At 43.6% G+C, this 16454-nt stretch overlaps 1 protein-coding gene across 3 annotated transcripts in view; it reads left to right on the forward strand.

Moving 5' to 3' along the window:
- LOC121552085 (laminin subunit alpha-4) overlaps positions 1-16454 on the forward strand; it is a 35134-nt gene that overhangs the window by 16261 nt on the left and 2419 nt on the right. The window contains exons 17-36 of one of the 3 annotated variants that reach the window (XM_041864788.2): positions 78-171; positions 249-365; positions 504-689; positions 964-1103; positions 1266-1430; positions 2184-2329; positions 2655-2817; positions 3041-3174; positions 3320-3491; positions 3660-3791; positions 3915-4057; positions 4255-4384; positions 4486-4623; positions 4737-4870; positions 5037-5192; positions 5697-5850; positions 6047-6240; positions 6402-6591; positions 15370-15525; positions 16018-16177. In XM_041864788.2, coding sequence (XP_041720722.2) covers positions 78-171; positions 249-365; positions 504-689; positions 964-1103; positions 1266-1430; positions 2184-2329; positions 2655-2817; positions 3041-3174; positions 3320-3491; positions 3660-3791; positions 3915-4057; positions 4255-4384; positions 4486-4623; positions 4737-4870; positions 5037-5192; positions 5697-5850; positions 6047-6240; positions 6402-6591; positions 15370-15525; positions 16018-16177 — 3004 coding nt within the window. Of the gene's footprint in view, positions 1-77; positions 172-248; positions 366-503; positions 690-963; positions 1104-1265; positions 1431-2183; positions 2330-2654; positions 2818-3040; positions 3175-3319; positions 3492-3659; positions 3792-3914; positions 4058-4254; positions 4385-4485; positions 4624-4736; positions 4871-5036; positions 5193-5696; positions 5851-6046; positions 6302-6401; positions 6592-15369; positions 15526-16017; positions 16178-16454 lie in introns of those variants that run through there. The other 2 variants (XM_045211412.1, XR_006657893.1) reach the window with 2 other exon arrangements.

The raw sequence follows: 16454 nt of genomic DNA on the forward strand, positions 1-16454 counted from the left end.
TTAGCTACATATCATATATTTAGGCTAGTGTACAGTGATTTTCACTTGATAACCTAAAACTGTGCTGTCTATGGCAGGCCAGCACTGGGATCAACACCCAGCTGGGGTTTCTGAAGACCCAGAGTGACAACATCTTCAAGGAATCTGTTTCATTGCGCTCTGAGCAATTCGGTATGACACATTTTCTGGTTCAGCATTGTTTGATTACTGTTAGAGACTAGCTTGTACAGGTTGAATTATCTTCACAGAGGTTGAAGCTGAGGTTCTGGACAAGATTAAATACATTGAGGAGACCAAGGAGACCATGGAGGACAACACCAAAAAACTAGCTGTAGTACTGAAAGATATCAAGGGAATTGAGCCAGGTAAAACACATTATTTTTCTGGCCCATAGCCTATCTAGGGTCTCTGACATACACGTCATTGTATTCACCACCCTTCCAAGGTTTCTCTCCTCATCTCTGTAGTAAAAAAAAAATCTGAATTCCACTCTGACCTTCCAGACAGAACCACCAAGCGTCTGGAGCTCACCAAGGAGGTTGCTGAAGGCACCCTGAACCGCTCAGTGGAGGTCCTGGAGACCATCACCCCCATCCACGAGAAGGTAGAGGAGTGGGCCATCAACATGAAGAACCAAGATTACTCTGCTGCAGCCTTCGACCGCGCTGTAGTCTCCGCTGGGGAAGCAGGTACAGTACACTCATTCAAACCGCAGCATTTCAATCCTCAACAGAGAAGACTTAATGACTAAGCATTACACTCAAACTAGCAAGTGTAAAACTGAACAGAGATTCTCCGAAAAAATGCCAAAGGAAGGATAGAGAGAATCGATGGATATTCTAACATGTTAGTCCACATGACTAGAGTTGTAGTCACAGAGATATACTGTATCTCTATGGTTGTAGTGGCTTAATAGAAAAAAGTGGTTGGAATATTGTTGTAAATCTATGATGGTGTTTTTAGTGGAGAACCTGTCTGAGCTGGTCCCTGAGCTGCTGGATAAGCTGCGTGTGGTGGAGGAGAAGAACCCAGTGAACAATGTGACCACGAACATCATGAGGATCAGAGAGCTCATCGCCCAGGCCAGGAGTGTGGCCAAGAAGGTCAATATTTTCACCTTAACAATCACTATATCACAACCGAAATGTACTTTCAACCACCTTTGATGAGCAAAATCCTTTATAGTCTCATGTTACTATAATCCCAAGTCTTGTTCATAATCAAGCTCGTATGACACAGATATATCATGTTTTGTTACACCATAGGTCCAAGTGTCCATGAAGTTCAACGGTCAGTCGTCGGTTCAGGTGCAGCCCCACACCAACCTGAAGGACCTGAAGACAGTGACCACCATCAGCCTGTTCATCAGGGTGGACCCAGATAAGGACCCTATCGAGGACCGCTTCATCTTCTATCTGGGAGACAGAAACGTGAGGAGGCTCGGGGGAGAGGGGGGACAGGGAATAGGGGGCGGGGCTGGTGCTGGGTTCAGCAGCTTGGCTCTTCTCTAAAGCAGATATGTTTGTCCTGTATAGCCAACTCCATGGGAGTTAGCCATACAGCATAAACACATCTGGGATCAGGATAGCAGCATAGACCACAACAGCCCCTGTGTCGGACTGAGGCATTGTTCTGTTGTGTGCAAGAAGTGGGTGGGTGGGAGGAAAGGGGTGCAGAATGGCCCAGATCTGCTATTGAAACTTCCCAGACTTGGACCCTGAGGACTGCCTGAGATAAAAGGGAGAGGAGCTTGTGTGCAGATGAATGGTTTGTTGTCATCATGTGAGCAGGAGAGGCCTTTGAGAGCAGACGGTTGCCTTTTTCGAAAGGTTTCCAGGAAACCCCTGTTGACAATAGTGTGTGCCACTGCCTCCAAAGTCGGGGATCCTTTACATGAATGGCATTACCCCCCACCCACAGGGGCTTAATGACAGCAGGGCAGATCACTCCTCTCTGGGCCTCTCTGTTCTCTTTAACGATGCTGCTTACCCTGGTGATTCTGCCACTGCTGTAAATGATGCAGTGGTGTTGCTTAGTGACCATTCGTTGGTTTTATAAAAACAAAGATTTGGACGCTTTGCTTTTCCTGAAAAAGAGTGCAGGCAGGGATTCCATATTACAGTACATGCATTATATGTTGTCTAAAACCTGTAACCTTGGTATCTGTGCTATATATCAAATAGGGTAGGAAGGACTACATGGGTCTGGCAATCAAGAATGACAACCTGGTGTACGTCTACAACCTGGGAGGGGAAGATGTCGAGATCTCACTTGGTTCGAAGCCTGTCAGCCAATGGCCTCCAGTCTTTAACCTCATCAAAGTGGAGAGGTACAGTAGAGTATTTCCTAAGAAACAGATCCACACAGATAGACTATCATATTCTGGTAGCAGATCAGTTAATGCTTATTAGACAATAGTTTTGTCGTGTCTGCTGTCATGCCATACATGTATGCCATCATGACTGACAACCAATGATAAAGGACATACAGCACAGATCTGCGACCAGGCTAAAGGTCGTCCATCCATTCACACGGTCAGTACATCTGTCTAGTCTAACCACTCACAGGGAGCTAGGAGGCTGATCTGCCCATGCAGGAGGTAATGGTGTTGATGTGACTGATTATTCACGCTGCTTTGTGTCTCTGTTTGACAGGCTGGGCAGACATGGCAAAGTGTTCCTGACCGTACCCAGTCAGACATCCACTGACGAGCAGAAATTCATTCAGAAGGGAGAAGCCTTTGGCACCGACTCCCTGTTCGATCTGGACCCTGAAGACACTGTCTTCTTCATGGGTGGCGTCCCCGCTGATGTCAGGGTACAGCATTACTTTCTAACAGGATATGACATCAGTCTCTGGTCAGAGTTCTGTGGCATTGGCTAATGCATAGCAGACCGTTGTATCATACAATGTTGATGTAACCTGTACTTCACTCATGAACCATTGACACAGCAGGTTGAATCTGTATTGCAATGATTCTGTATTTACTCTTCCCTTCCAAGATAAGATTCTGAATGTTGTTCATTTGTTTTTCTTGTAGCTTCCACCTGCACTCAGCCTAGCTCCTTTCGTGGGCTGCATCGAGTTGGCCTCTTTGAATAACGATGTCATCAGTCTGTACAATTTCAAACAGACCCACAAGATGGATGTAGTTGCTTCAACACCTTGTCCCAGGTATGATATACCGCATCTTGTCCAGACATTTTTGTTGGGAACTTTAGATATTACCTCTGCCTTTAAAGAATCTACATCTGAGGCTTGTTCAGACAAGTCACTTAATGTTGACTTAAATCTAACATTGTTTTCTTTGCCTTATCAGGTATAAGCTGGCATTCTCACAAAGTCGTATCGCCAGCTACCTGTTTGACGGAACTGGATATGCCCTCATCAACAACATGGAGAGGAGGGGTAAATTTGGCATTGTCACCCGGTTTGACATTGCTGTTCGGACAGTAGCAAACAACGGCATCCTGTTACTCATGGTCAATGGGGTAAATATAGCAACAGAAATGTCACCTTTATATTTGAACAAGCAACACAGTCAGTGATGCAATGCTATGACTTGCAATGCTTCAGAGAGCATAGAGATTTACCAATCATTTATCTTCATCATGTAACTGGGATGAATTACAAAAAAATGGTTCAATCCTTCTTTCCAGGACAACGTCTTCCTGTTAGAGTTGAAGAATGGCTTCCTACGTCTCATGTATGACTTTGGCTTCAGTGGAGGCCCAATCGTCATGGAGAGTAACTCACCCAAACTACAGATCAATGACGCAAGATACCATGAGGTAAATATAAATCAGCCCATTCTCTTTGTGTCTGCAAGGGTGTGCCTTCTACAACTGTGAGATGTGAATAAAATAAATGTCCTCTCAACAGTAATCTAATCTACGCAGTTTTTTTTTTAATAGGTGTCAGTGATCTATCATTACTCCAAGAAGATCATTCTATTGGTGGACAAGAGTCACGTGAAGTCCATGGAGAACGAGAAAAAAACTCTGCCCTTCTCCGATATCTACATAGGAGGAGCCCCCTCGCGCATTCTCCTCTCCAGGTGAGTTATCCAACCAACACCACACACATGCACTTCCTCACACCAATCCAAGGACCTTGAGAGAGGTATAACCTTGAAAGAATAGTTTACAATGGTAACACAATATCAACAGATTATAACATTGGCATTAGACTGAGTACAGCTATGCCCTATGAAACTATGAGACTGAGACCATGAGCCCATTCCCTCTCCTCCAGGCCTGATATGTCCTCCCTGGTGGGGCTGAAGGGGTGTGTGAAGGGCTTCCAGTTCCAGAAGAAAGACTTTAACCTCCTGGAAGAACCTGGCACTATTGGCATCAGCAGCGGTTGTCCTGAGGAGTCTTTTGTATGTACTGTAGTCCAAATGAAATTCTAAGCATATACAGTACAGAATCCACTGAAATACAATAGTTGGCAATGTCCCTGTTGTGTCTTGATTTGTAACAGATGTCCCGTAAAGCCTACTTCACTGGAGAGAGCTACCTGGGGTCTGCGGCAAAGATATCTCCTTTTGACGCCTTCGAGGGAGGCCTTAACTTCAGAACACTGCAGCCTACTGGTCTCATGTTCTACCACAGCGAAGGGGTATACTGATGTATTCTTAAATCAAGAATGCTCTCTTTTTTTTATATGAGTTCCAAAAGGAACTACAAAGGAAATACAACTGTTATAAACTCTCCTCTGTCTTTCTCCTTCAGTCTGATGAGTTTACCATCTCCCTTGAGAATGGAGCAGTGGTATTGAACTCCAGAGGCACCAGGGTCAAATCACAGAAGAAGCAGTACAATGATGGAGTGACCCATTTCCTGGTAGCTTCAGTGAATAATGACAAGTAAGAATCCAATGTATGGCTCCCAAGTACCATGTGCTTTTATAGATTGCCCTGCTGTTAAGGCATTTTGAGATTTCTTCATATTTTAAAGGTTTCTTTAAATATAGAATAGGCTATCATTATTCATTGCAACAATTGCCTTATTAACCATCTAATTCTATCCTAGATATGAGCTGGTGGTGGATGACAAAGACAAGCATGAGAAGAAACGTCCGACTACTGCCCCCTCAGCCTCCACAGTGAAGAACTTCTACTTCGGAGGCTCTCCCAGCAGCAGCATGAAGAACTTCACTGGCTGCATCAGCTATGCCTACATCAGCAGGTCACACTCTCTCACTGCCACAGCACTCAGACCATATTAGAAATACATAGACAGGATTGTAGGAAGTGGCCCCATAGCCTAATGCATTTGATGTAACGGATTGTAATGGATTGCATCTATATAGAGAAGTCACTAAAGTAATTTTATGGGGGAGCTGACCTCATCCACCGCCAGTGGATGCTGAATGTGTTTCTGTAAAGAGTATTTTCTTAGCGAGTGAACAAGTCCAAGTTTGCACACTGTTAGTAAGCCTGTTTCCTTTCTCCAGGGACTGCTGTTATGAGAGCATGCTAAATGGTCATTTGGCTCAGGTTGGTTGGTGAAAACCTAGCTGCCTAGCTTTATCTATGAGAGGAGGAAAGCCAGGCTCACAAATAGAGCTGCTGTTGAGAGCTGAGTGGGAGGACAAGGAGTTTGTTTCCATGGAGACAGAGTTCTGTGTGTGTGAGTATCTCTATGGCTCTTATGTCTTTGGCACTAAGTTGCTAGTCTCTCTCCCTTCAGACAAGACAGAGACATTGAGCCAGAGGACTTTCAGAAGTACACTGAGAATGTCCAGACCTCTCTGCAAGACTGCCCTGTGAAGCGACCGCCCGCTGCCCTGCTCTCAAAGCAAAGCAAGGACTCTGCCAAACCCAAGCCGGGCCATACAAGGAAGGTATAAAGACATACATTAATTTCCATACATGTCAATGAACCCAGTTTGCTACGAAATGTCTATTTTCATTTTTATTCATGCCCGTCTTGGTATAATCAATGCAGAAGGAGTACATCATTCATCAGTGAATATTGAACTAGAGGCATGCATGTATTGACCCACTACTAAGTCAAGTAACTTCCTTTGTCTCTCAAAGGTGGGCAGAGATAAGTCCAACCTCCCACAAGGCCTGTTGGGACTGAAGAGTGATGACCAGGAGCCAGGAGAGACAGAGGAGACGCCCTGCTACCTGTCCCCCAGGCCCCGTGCCACCCGCCACGCCTACCACTACGGGGGCACTGCCAACAGTAGGCAGGAGTTCACAGACATCCCAGGGTCCCTCTCTGAGAGGTAAGGCCGGGGCTGGGAAGAACACTGTGGGTACATAGGTTGACCAGAAGTCAACCAAAAGGTAAATCCTGAACATGAACTCCACTTTGGTTTCTTGGTCTAAGTACTAGTCACATGCTCTCTGGTCTAAGTACTAGTCCTTGTGCACCTTCCTCCACCAGGTCTCACTTCTCCCTGTCCCTGAAGACCCAGTCCTCCTTTGGCATAATCTTTTATGCATCAGATGAGGCGGAGGACAACTTTATGGCTCTCTTCCTGGCCCATGGCAAGCTGGTGTACACATTCAACCTGGGTCAGCAGAGGGTCAAGATCAAGAGCCTGGAGAAGTACAACGATGGAGCATGGCACAATGTAAGTAAATGTACTTATTCCCCATTATCCATACTAAAATATATCACTTTTACCTCTGACATCAGTCACAAATACAGTATACCAGACCTGGGATATCTATAGTTTTAACTATGCCTTATAAAACATTTAATTTTAAAAAACGGGGGGGAAATAGTTACTTTCGAGGTGACTACAACTATTTGAATACAGATCCCAAAAAATGACTATCTCAGAAGGTAACTACTTTTGTAAACTATTTGAATACAGATCTGTGCACCTCTACTTTTCTTTTACCAGACAATTATCATAATCCATTAGATAATTTGTAAATGTTCACTTATTTTTTAGCTAGTCTGTATAAAAAAAATATATACTGTATATGACCATTTCATAAATGGTATAATTGCGTGCTATTAAAGCATTTTGCAAACCCGCTCCCCCCGTCAGCCCACTGCTTTAATTGGTGTAATGTTAGCTAAAAACCACAAGTGTCTATCCAGATAATGAAAAGGCACCCACGAAAGAAAAATCAAGGAACTTATATTTACATTATATTTGCGTCGTGCATGATCATGAGCAAAATCATTGTAGCCGATCATTTCACTTCCCTTGTGAGAACCATGAGCACGGGCTGACTTGGCTTTGCTGTACCGCAGCAGAAGCCTGCCAGCAGCCTACCTACCAAAGGTTGCACCATGTCCATTACAATGTAGAAAGACACATATCAGCTATCTTTCAATAGTTATCCATATTACCGGAGCTTCATCTTATTCTTTCTAACTATTTCTATGGTGGATTCGCAAACGCAATTTAATGAAAATGCCAAAACTTTGGAGATAACAATAGATGGTGAAGTCAGAGATAGGCCAGTGGTGTCCATCTGTGGTGAAGTTTTCCCTAAATCAATGCTTATGACAAATCCAGCGTGAGAACAAGCCACAGAGCCAGCTGGATAATCTTTTGAATATGGCGTAGCAACAACAAATAATATTAGCTAGCTAGTTAAGGTTAGCAAGATAGCTAGCTACACTGACAGCTGTCAGTGCCCTATTTGTTGATGTTTTATCAACCCCACATGGATATTCCCCACACCCAGTGTGTGAATATATATAAGTTGCCTTCGTCATTCTTCGGAGGTGGAACCTAAACGTGCATTTCATCTCTAGGACAGGAAATGACGTCGAAATAGTGGTGGTAACTTCCTCTGGGGGGGGTCTTTTAACACCTACAGTGAGGGGAAAAAAGTATTTGATCCCCTGCGGATTTTGTATGTTTGCCCACTGACAAAGACATGATCAGTCTATAATTTTAATGGTAGGTTTATTTGAACAGTGAGAGACAGAATAACAACAAAGAAATCCAGAAAAACGCATGTCAAAAATGTTATAAATTGATTTGCATTTTAATGAGGGAAATAAGTATTTGACCCCTCTGCAAAACATGCCTTAGTACTTGGTGGCAAAACCCTTGTTGGCAATCACAGAGGTCAGACGTTTCTTGTAGTTGGCCACCAGGTTTGCACACATCTCAGGAGGGATTTTGTTCCACTCCTCTTTGCAGATCTTCTCCAAGTCATTAAGGTTTCGAGGCTGACGTTTGACAACTCGAAACTTCAGCTCTCTCCACAGATTTTCTATGGGATTAAGGTCTGGAGACTGGCTTGGCCACTCCAGGACCTTAATGTGCTTCTTCTTGAGCCACTCCTTTGTTGCCTTGGCCGTGTGTTTTGGGTCATTATCATGCTGGAATACCCATCCACGACCCATTTTCAATGCCCTGGCTGAGGGAAGGAGGTTCTCACCCAAGATTTGATGGTACATGGCCCCGTCCATCATCCCTTTGATGTGGTGAAGTTGTCTTGTCCCCTTAGCAGAAAAACACCCCCAAAGCATAATGTTTCCACCTCCATGTTTGACGGTGGGGATGGTGTTCTTGGGGTCATAGGCAGCATTCCTCCTACTCCAAACACGGCGAGTTGAGTTGATGCCAAAGAGCTCCATTTTGGTCTCATCTGACCACAACACTTTCACCCAGTTCTCCTCTGAATCATTCAGATGTTCATTGGCAAACTTCAAACGGCCATGTATACAGTGGGGAGAACAAGTATTTGATACACTGCCGATTTTGCAGGTTTTCCTACTTACAAAGCATGTAGAGGTCTGTAATTTTTATCATAGGTACACTTCAACTGTGAGAGACGGAAAAAATCCAGAAAATCCAGAAAATCACAAATCCAGAAAATCACATTGTATGATTTTTAAGTAATTAATTTGTATTTTATTATTGCATGACATAAGTATTTGATACATCAGAAAAGCAGAACTTAATATTTGGTACAGAAACCTTTGTTTGCAATTACAGAGATCATACGTTTCATGTAGGTCTTGAACAGGTTTGCACACACTGCAGCAGGGATTTTGGCCCACTCCTCCATACAGACCTTCTCCAGATCCTTCAGGTTTCGGGGCTGTCGCTGGGCAAACCTGACTTTCAGCTCCCTCCAAAGATGTTCTATTGGGTTCAGGTCTGGAGACTGGCTAGGCCACTCCAGGACCTTGAGATGCTTCTTACGGAGCCACTCCTTAGTTGCCCTGGCTGTGCGTTTCGGGTCGTTGTCATGCTGGAAGACCCAGCTACGACCCATCTTCAATGTTCTTACTGAGGGAAGGAGGTTGTTGGCCAAGATCTCGCGATACATGACCCCATCCATCCTCCCCTCAATACGGTGCAGTCGTCCTGTCCCCTTTGCAGAAAAGCATCCCCAAAGAATGATGTTTCCACCTCCATGCTTCATGGTTGGGATGGTGTTCTTGGGGTTGTACTCATCCTTCTTCTTCCTCCAAACACGGCGAGTGGAGTTTAAACCAAAAAGCTCTATTTTTGTCTCATCAGACCACATGAACTTCTCCCATTCCTCCTCTGGATCATCCAGATGGTCATTGGCAAACTTCAGACGGGCCTGGACATGCGCTGGCTTGACCAGGGGGACCTTGCGTGCGCTGCAGGATTTTAATCCATGACGGCGTAGTGTGTTACTAATGGTTTTCTTTGAGACTGTGGTCCCAGCTCTCTTCAGGTCATTGACCAGGTCCTGCCGTGTAGTTCTGGGCTGATCCCTCACCTTCCTCATGATCATTGATGCCCCACGAGGTGAGATCTTGCATGGAGCCCCAGACCGAGGGTGATTGACCGTCATCTTGAACATCTTCCATTTTCTAATAATTGCGCCAACAGTTGTTGCCTTCTCACCAAGCTGCTTGCCTATTGTCCTGTAGCCCATCCCAGCCTTGTGCAGGTCTACAATTTTATCCCTGATGTCCTTACACAGCTCTCTGGTCTTGGCCATTGTGGAGAGGTTGGAGTCTGTTTGATTGAGTGTGTGGACAGGTGTCTTTTATACAGGTAACGAGTTCAAACAGGTGCAGTTAATACAGGTAATGAGTGGAGATCAGGAGGGCTTCTTAAAGAAAAACTAACAGGTCTGTGAGAGCCGTGAATTCTTACTGGTTGGTAGGTGATCAAATACTTACAGTGGGGGAAAAAACGATTTCTGTAAGTCTTCACAAGGTTTTCACACACTGTTGCTGGTATTTTGGCCCATTCCTCCATGCAGATCTCCTCTAGAGCAGTGATGTTTTGGGGCTGTCGCTGGGCAACACAGACTTTCAACTCCCTCCAAAGATTTTCTATGGGGTTGAGATCTGGAGACTGGGTAGGCCACTCCAGGACCTTGAAATGCTTCTTACGAAGCCACTCCTTCGTTGCCCGGGCGGTGTGTTTGGGATCATTGTCATGCTGAAAGACCCAGCCCCGTTTCATCTTCAATGCCCTTGCTGATGGAAGGAGGTTTTCACTCAAAATCTCACGATACATGGCCCCATTCATTCTTTCCTTTACACGGATCAGTCGTCCCTGGTCCCTTTGCAGAAAAACAGCCCCAAAGCATGATGTTTCCACCCCCATGCTTCACAGTAGGTATGGTGTTCTTTGGATGCAACTCAGCATTCTTTGTCCTCCAAACACGACGAGTTGAGTTTTTACCAAAAAGTTATATTTTGGTTTCATCTGACCATATGACACTCTCCCAATCCTCTTCTGGATCATCCAAATGCACTCTAGCAAACTTCAGACGGGCCTGGACATGTACTGGCTTAAGCAGGGGGACACGTCTTGCACTGCAGGATTTGAGTCCCTGGCGGCGTAGTGTGTTACTGATGGTAGGCTTTGTTACTTTGGTCCCAGCTCTCAGCAGGTCATTCACTAGGTCCCCCCGTGTGGTTCTGGGATTTTTGCTCACCGTTCTTGTGATCATTTTGACCCCACGGGGTAAGATCTTGCGTGGAGCCCCAGATCGTGGGAGATTATCAGTGGTCTTGTATGTCTTCCATTTCCTAATAATTGCTCCCACAGTTGATTTCTTCAAACCAAGCTGCTTACCTATTGCAGATTCAGTCTTCCCAGCCTGGTGCAGGTCTACAATTTTGTTTCTGGTGTCCTTTGACAGCTCTTTGGTCTTGGCCATAGTGGAGTTTGGAGTGTGACTGTTTGAGGTTGTGGACAGGTGTCTTTTATACTGATAACAAGTTCAAACAGGTGCCATTATTACAGGTAACGAGTGGAGGACAGAGGAGCCTCTTAAATAAGAAGTTACAGGTCTGTGAGAGCCAGAAATCTTGCTTGTTTGTAGGTGACCAAATACTTATTTTCCACCATAATTTGCAAATAAATTCATTAAAAATCCTACAATGTGATTTTCTGGATGTTTTTTTCTCAATTTGTCTGTCATAGTTGACGTGTACCTATGATGAAAATTACAGTCCTCTCTCATCTTTTTAAGTGGGAGAACTTGCACAATTGGTGGCTGACTAAATACATTTTTTCCCCACTGTTTGTCATGCAATAAAATGCAAATTAATTGCTTAAAAATCATACAATGTGATTTTCTGGATTTTTGTTTTAGATTCCGTCTCTCACAGTTGAAGTGTACCTATGATAAAAATTACAGACCTCTACATGCTTTGTAAGTAGGAAAACCTTCAAAATCGGCAGTGTATCAAATACTTGTTCTCCCCACTGTATGTGCTTTCTTGAGCAGGGGGACCTTGCGGGCGCTGCAGGATTTCAGTCCTTCACAGCGTAGTGGGTTACCAATTGTTTTCTTGGTGACTATGGTCCCAGCTGCCTTGAGATCATTGACAAGATCCTCCCGTGTAGTTCTGGGCTGATTCCTCACAGTTCTCATGATCATTGCAACTCCACAAGGTGAGATCTTGCATGGAGCCACAGGCCGAGGGAGATTGACAGTTCTGTTGTGTTTCTTCCATTTGCGAATAATCGCACCAACTGTTGTCACCTTCTCACCAAGCTGCTTGGCGATGGTCTTGTAACCCATTCCAGCCTTGTGTAGGTCTACAATCTTGTCCCTGACATCCTTGGAGAGCTCTTTGGTCTTGGCCATGGTGGAGTTTGGAATCTGATTGATTGATTGCTTCTGTGGACAGGTGTCTTTTATACAGGTAACAAGCTGAGATTAGGAGCACTCCCTTTAAGAGTGTGCTCCTAATCTCAGCTCGTTACCTGTATAAAAGACACCTGGGAGCCAGAAATCTTTCTGATTGAGAGGGGGTCAAATACTTATTTCCCTCATTAAAATGCAAATCAATTTATAACATTTTTGACATGCGTTTTCTGGATTTTGTTGTTGTTATTCTGTCTCTCACTGTTCAAATAAACCTACCATTAAAATTATAGACTGATAATTTCTTTGTCAGTGGGCAAATGTACAAAATCAGCAGGGGATCAAATACTTTTTCCCTCACTGTAACACTTTGTACTTTTTTAAAGACTTTTAACATAGCCCTGTTGTTACCTCATATCACAGCGATGATGCCTTGCATTACGCCTGTGAAGAAAACACTTCAATTTGCTCAACTTGCCATTGACTCAACCATTGGCTCAACTTACCCCATGGCCATTGGCTCAACTTACCCCAGGGCAAAACATTTGACTGTATTAGTCCACACAGCTACAAGCAAGCTCTTTGGTCTTGGCCATGGTGGAGTTTGGAATCTGATTGATTGATTGCTTCTGTGGACAGGTGTCTTTTATACAGGTAACAAACTGAGATTAGGAGCACTCCCTTTAAGAGTGTGCTCCTAATCTCAGCTCGTTACCTGTATAAAAGACACCTGGGAGCCAGAAATCTTTCTGATTGAGAGGGGGTCAAATACTTATTTCCCTCATTAAAATGCAAATCAATTTATAACATTTTTGACATGCGTTTTTTCTGGATTTTGTTGTTGTTATTCTGTCTCTCACTGTTCAAATAAACCTACCATTAAAATTATAGACTGATAATTTCTTTGTCAGTGGGCAAATGTACAAAATCAGCAGGGGATCAAATACTTTTTTCCCTCACTGTAACACTTTGTACTTTTTTAAAGACTTTTAACATAGCCCTGTTGTTACCTCATATCACAGCGATGATGCCTTGCATTACGCCTGTGAAGAAAACACTTCAATTTGCTCAACTTGCCATTGACTCAACCATTGGCTCAACTTACCCCATGGCCATTGGCTCAACTTACCCCAGGGCAAAACATTTGACTGTATTAGTCCACACAGCTACAAGCAAGCTCTTTGGTCTTGGCCATGGTGGAGTTTGGAATCTGATTGATTGATTGCTTCTGTGGACAGGTGTCTTTTATACAGGTAACAAACTGAGATTAGAGCACTCCCTTTAAGAGTGTGCTCCTAATCTCAGCTCGATACCTGTATAAAAGACACCTGGGAGCCAGAAATCTTTCTGATTGAGAGGGGGTCAAATACTTATTTCCCTCATTAAAATGCAAATCAATTTATAACATTTTTGACATGCGTTTTTCTGGATTTTGTTGTTGTTATTCTGTCTCTCACTGTTCAAATAAACCTACCATTAAAATTATAGACTGATAATTTCTTTGTCAGTGGGCAAATGTACAAAATCAGCAGGGGATCAAATACTTTTTTCCCCTCACTGTAACACTTTGTACTTTTTTAAAGACTTTTAACATAGCCCTGTTGTTACCTCATATCACAGCGATGATGCCTTGCATTACGCCTGTGAAGAAAACACTTCAATTTGCTCAACTTGCCATTGACTCAACCATTGGCTCAACTTACCCCATGGCCATTGGCTCAACTTACCCCAGGGCAAAACATTTGACTGTATTAGTCCACACAGCTACAAGCAAGCTCTTTGGTCTTGGCCATGGTGGAGTTTGGAATCTGATTGATTGATTGCTTCTGTGGACAGGTGTCTTTTATACAGGTAACAAACTGAGATTAGGAGCACTCCCTTTAAGAGTGTGCTCCTAATCTCAGCTCGTTACCTGTATAAAAGACACCTGGGAGCCAGAAATCTTTCTGATTGAGAGGGGGTCAAATACTTATTTCCCTCATTAAAATGCAAATCAATTTATAACATTTTTGACATGCGTTTTTCTGGATTTTGTTGTTGTTATTCTGTCTCTCACTGTTCAAATAAACCTACCATTAAAATTATAGACTGATAATTTCTTTGTCAGTGGGCAAATGTACAAAATCAGCAGGGGATCAAATACTTTTTTCCCTCACTGTAACACTTTGTACTTTTTTTAAAGACTTTTAACATAGCCCTGTTGTTACCTCATATCACAGCGATGATGCCTTGCATTACGCCTGTGAAGAAAACACTTCAATTTGCTCAACTTGCCATTGACTCAACCATTGGCTCAACTTACCCCATGGCCATTGGCTCAACTTACCCCAGGGCAAAACATTTGACTGTATTAGTCCACACAGCTACAAGCAAGCTCTTTGGTCTTGGCCATGGTGGAGTTTGGAATCTGATTGATTGATTGCTTCTGTGGACAGGTGTCTTTTATACAGGTAACAATGAGATTAGGAGCACTCCCTTTAAGAGTGTGCTCCTAATCTCAGCTCGTTACCTGTATAAAAGACACCTGGGAGCCAGAAATCTTTCTGATTGAGAGGGGGTCAAATACTTATTTCCCTCATTAAAATGCAAATCAATTTATAACATTTTTGACATGCGTTTTTCTGGATTTTGTTGTTGTTATTCTGTCTCTCACTGTTCAAATAAACCTACCATTAAAATTATAGACTGATAATTTCTTTGTCAGTGGGCAAATGTACAAAATCAGCAGGGGATCAAATACTTTTTTCCCTCACTGTAACACTTTGTACTTTTTTAAAGACTTTTAACATAGCCCTGTTGTTACCTCATATCACAGCGATGATGCCTTGCATTACGCCTGTGAAGAAAACACTTCAATTTGCTCAACTTGCCATTGACTCAACCATTGGCTCAACTTACCCCATGGCCATTGGCTCAACTTACCCCAGGGCAAAACATTTGACTGTATTAGTCCACACAGCTACAAGCATGCACTTTCATGCTAGTTTTAGGACCTCATATTGAAGCTTATAGAGACCCCAACTGAACAATCATAAAAGTAGCTACTTTTGTTTAGATACGAGCATAATGAAAAATCTGTTTTTTGGACCTAACCACTTTTTCCATGTGGTTTCTTTCTCCATATACTCCATAAAATAATGACTTCCTAAATATTTGGTCAAATTATTAATTTTGTGTATAATTTCCTAGAAACAAGGGTGGCTCAATTTACCCCTTTGGCTCAACTTACCCCACTCTCCCCTACATAACTATATAAGTCTATATTAAGATAAACCACTAGTTTTTAGCAGTGAAATACTCCAACACTTCAGTGTGACAGCCCTGTTCTGTCTCTCCTGCAGGTTATTTTTATCCGTGATGGGAATCTAGGCCGATTAGTCATTGATGGGCTGACAGTGCTGGAGGACAGAGCTCAGGACTCCAACGTTTCCTGGCACGTCAGCAGCCACCTCTACTTGGGAGGGGTGCCCCCAGGGAGGGCCCAGAAGAACATACAGGTAAGATACACCCCTTAACACCCAGGGGTAGTACCAGTCAAAAGTAGTGCACTTACTATAAAGGGAACAGGGTGCCATTTGTAGCCTAGTAGCCTGGCAAATGGAGCAGAATGTGTAAAAAAGTTTTTACAGTGGAATTCTGGAAACACAAAGCCTGGCCAAGAATGTTGAAGTAGGATAAAATAGTTAAGATCCTGACCTCTCCAAACAGAGCATTGCAAGAGATGTTTGGGCGATTTATGGTCCTCTAGTCTTTTCTGCCATTATATGTTCACACTGGGAGCCATCCAAGTATTTTCACTTCAGACTGCTGTCTTCAGACGATACGGTTCCCACAGAGAACAGAAAACCACCAACGTGACCCCTCTATGCAAGACCGCATTTGTTAGTGGAACATATTTTCCACAGACTACCACTCTACTCTACTACCATGGTAGTACCACTCTACTACCACTCATTTACGCTTCCCTGTGCTGTATTTGTCTCCTATAGAGAAACTCTGCGTACAGCTTCACTGGCTGTGTGAAGAACCTCCAGCTGAACGGCCAATGGCTGTCCTCCGTGTCCCAGACCTTCGGGGTGACGCCGTGCTTCGAGGGACTCTCCGAGCCGGGGATATACTTCTCCGAAGAGGGGGGATATGTCGCCTTGGGTAATACACCAACACATATGATTCTCCTCAAGGCCCTTCTGGCTTCATACTGTGGTTGAACCATTAAAGATTAATTAGAAGTATGATACCAAAGGAAAAGCTTGTGAAACATTGATTTGCTGCAATCTTCAGGACATTGTATCGTTGTACACTGTTCATTTTGGCAGGGCCTGGAACTGTTTGGAAACAATGAGTCAATTATATCACACGCCATGTTATATTTCCTCTGGAAAGAAGACAAAACCCTTGGGCCGCTCACCAATCACCACACAGACAG

The sequence above is a fragment of the Coregonus clupeaformis genome, chromosome 36 (assembly GCF_020615455.1).
Source record: "Coregonus clupeaformis isolate EN_2021a chromosome 36, ASM2061545v1, whole genome shotgun sequence".
In the NCBI taxonomy this organism is placed as follows: Eukaryota; Metazoa; Chordata; class Actinopteri; order Salmoniformes; family Salmonidae; genus Coregonus; species Coregonus clupeaformis.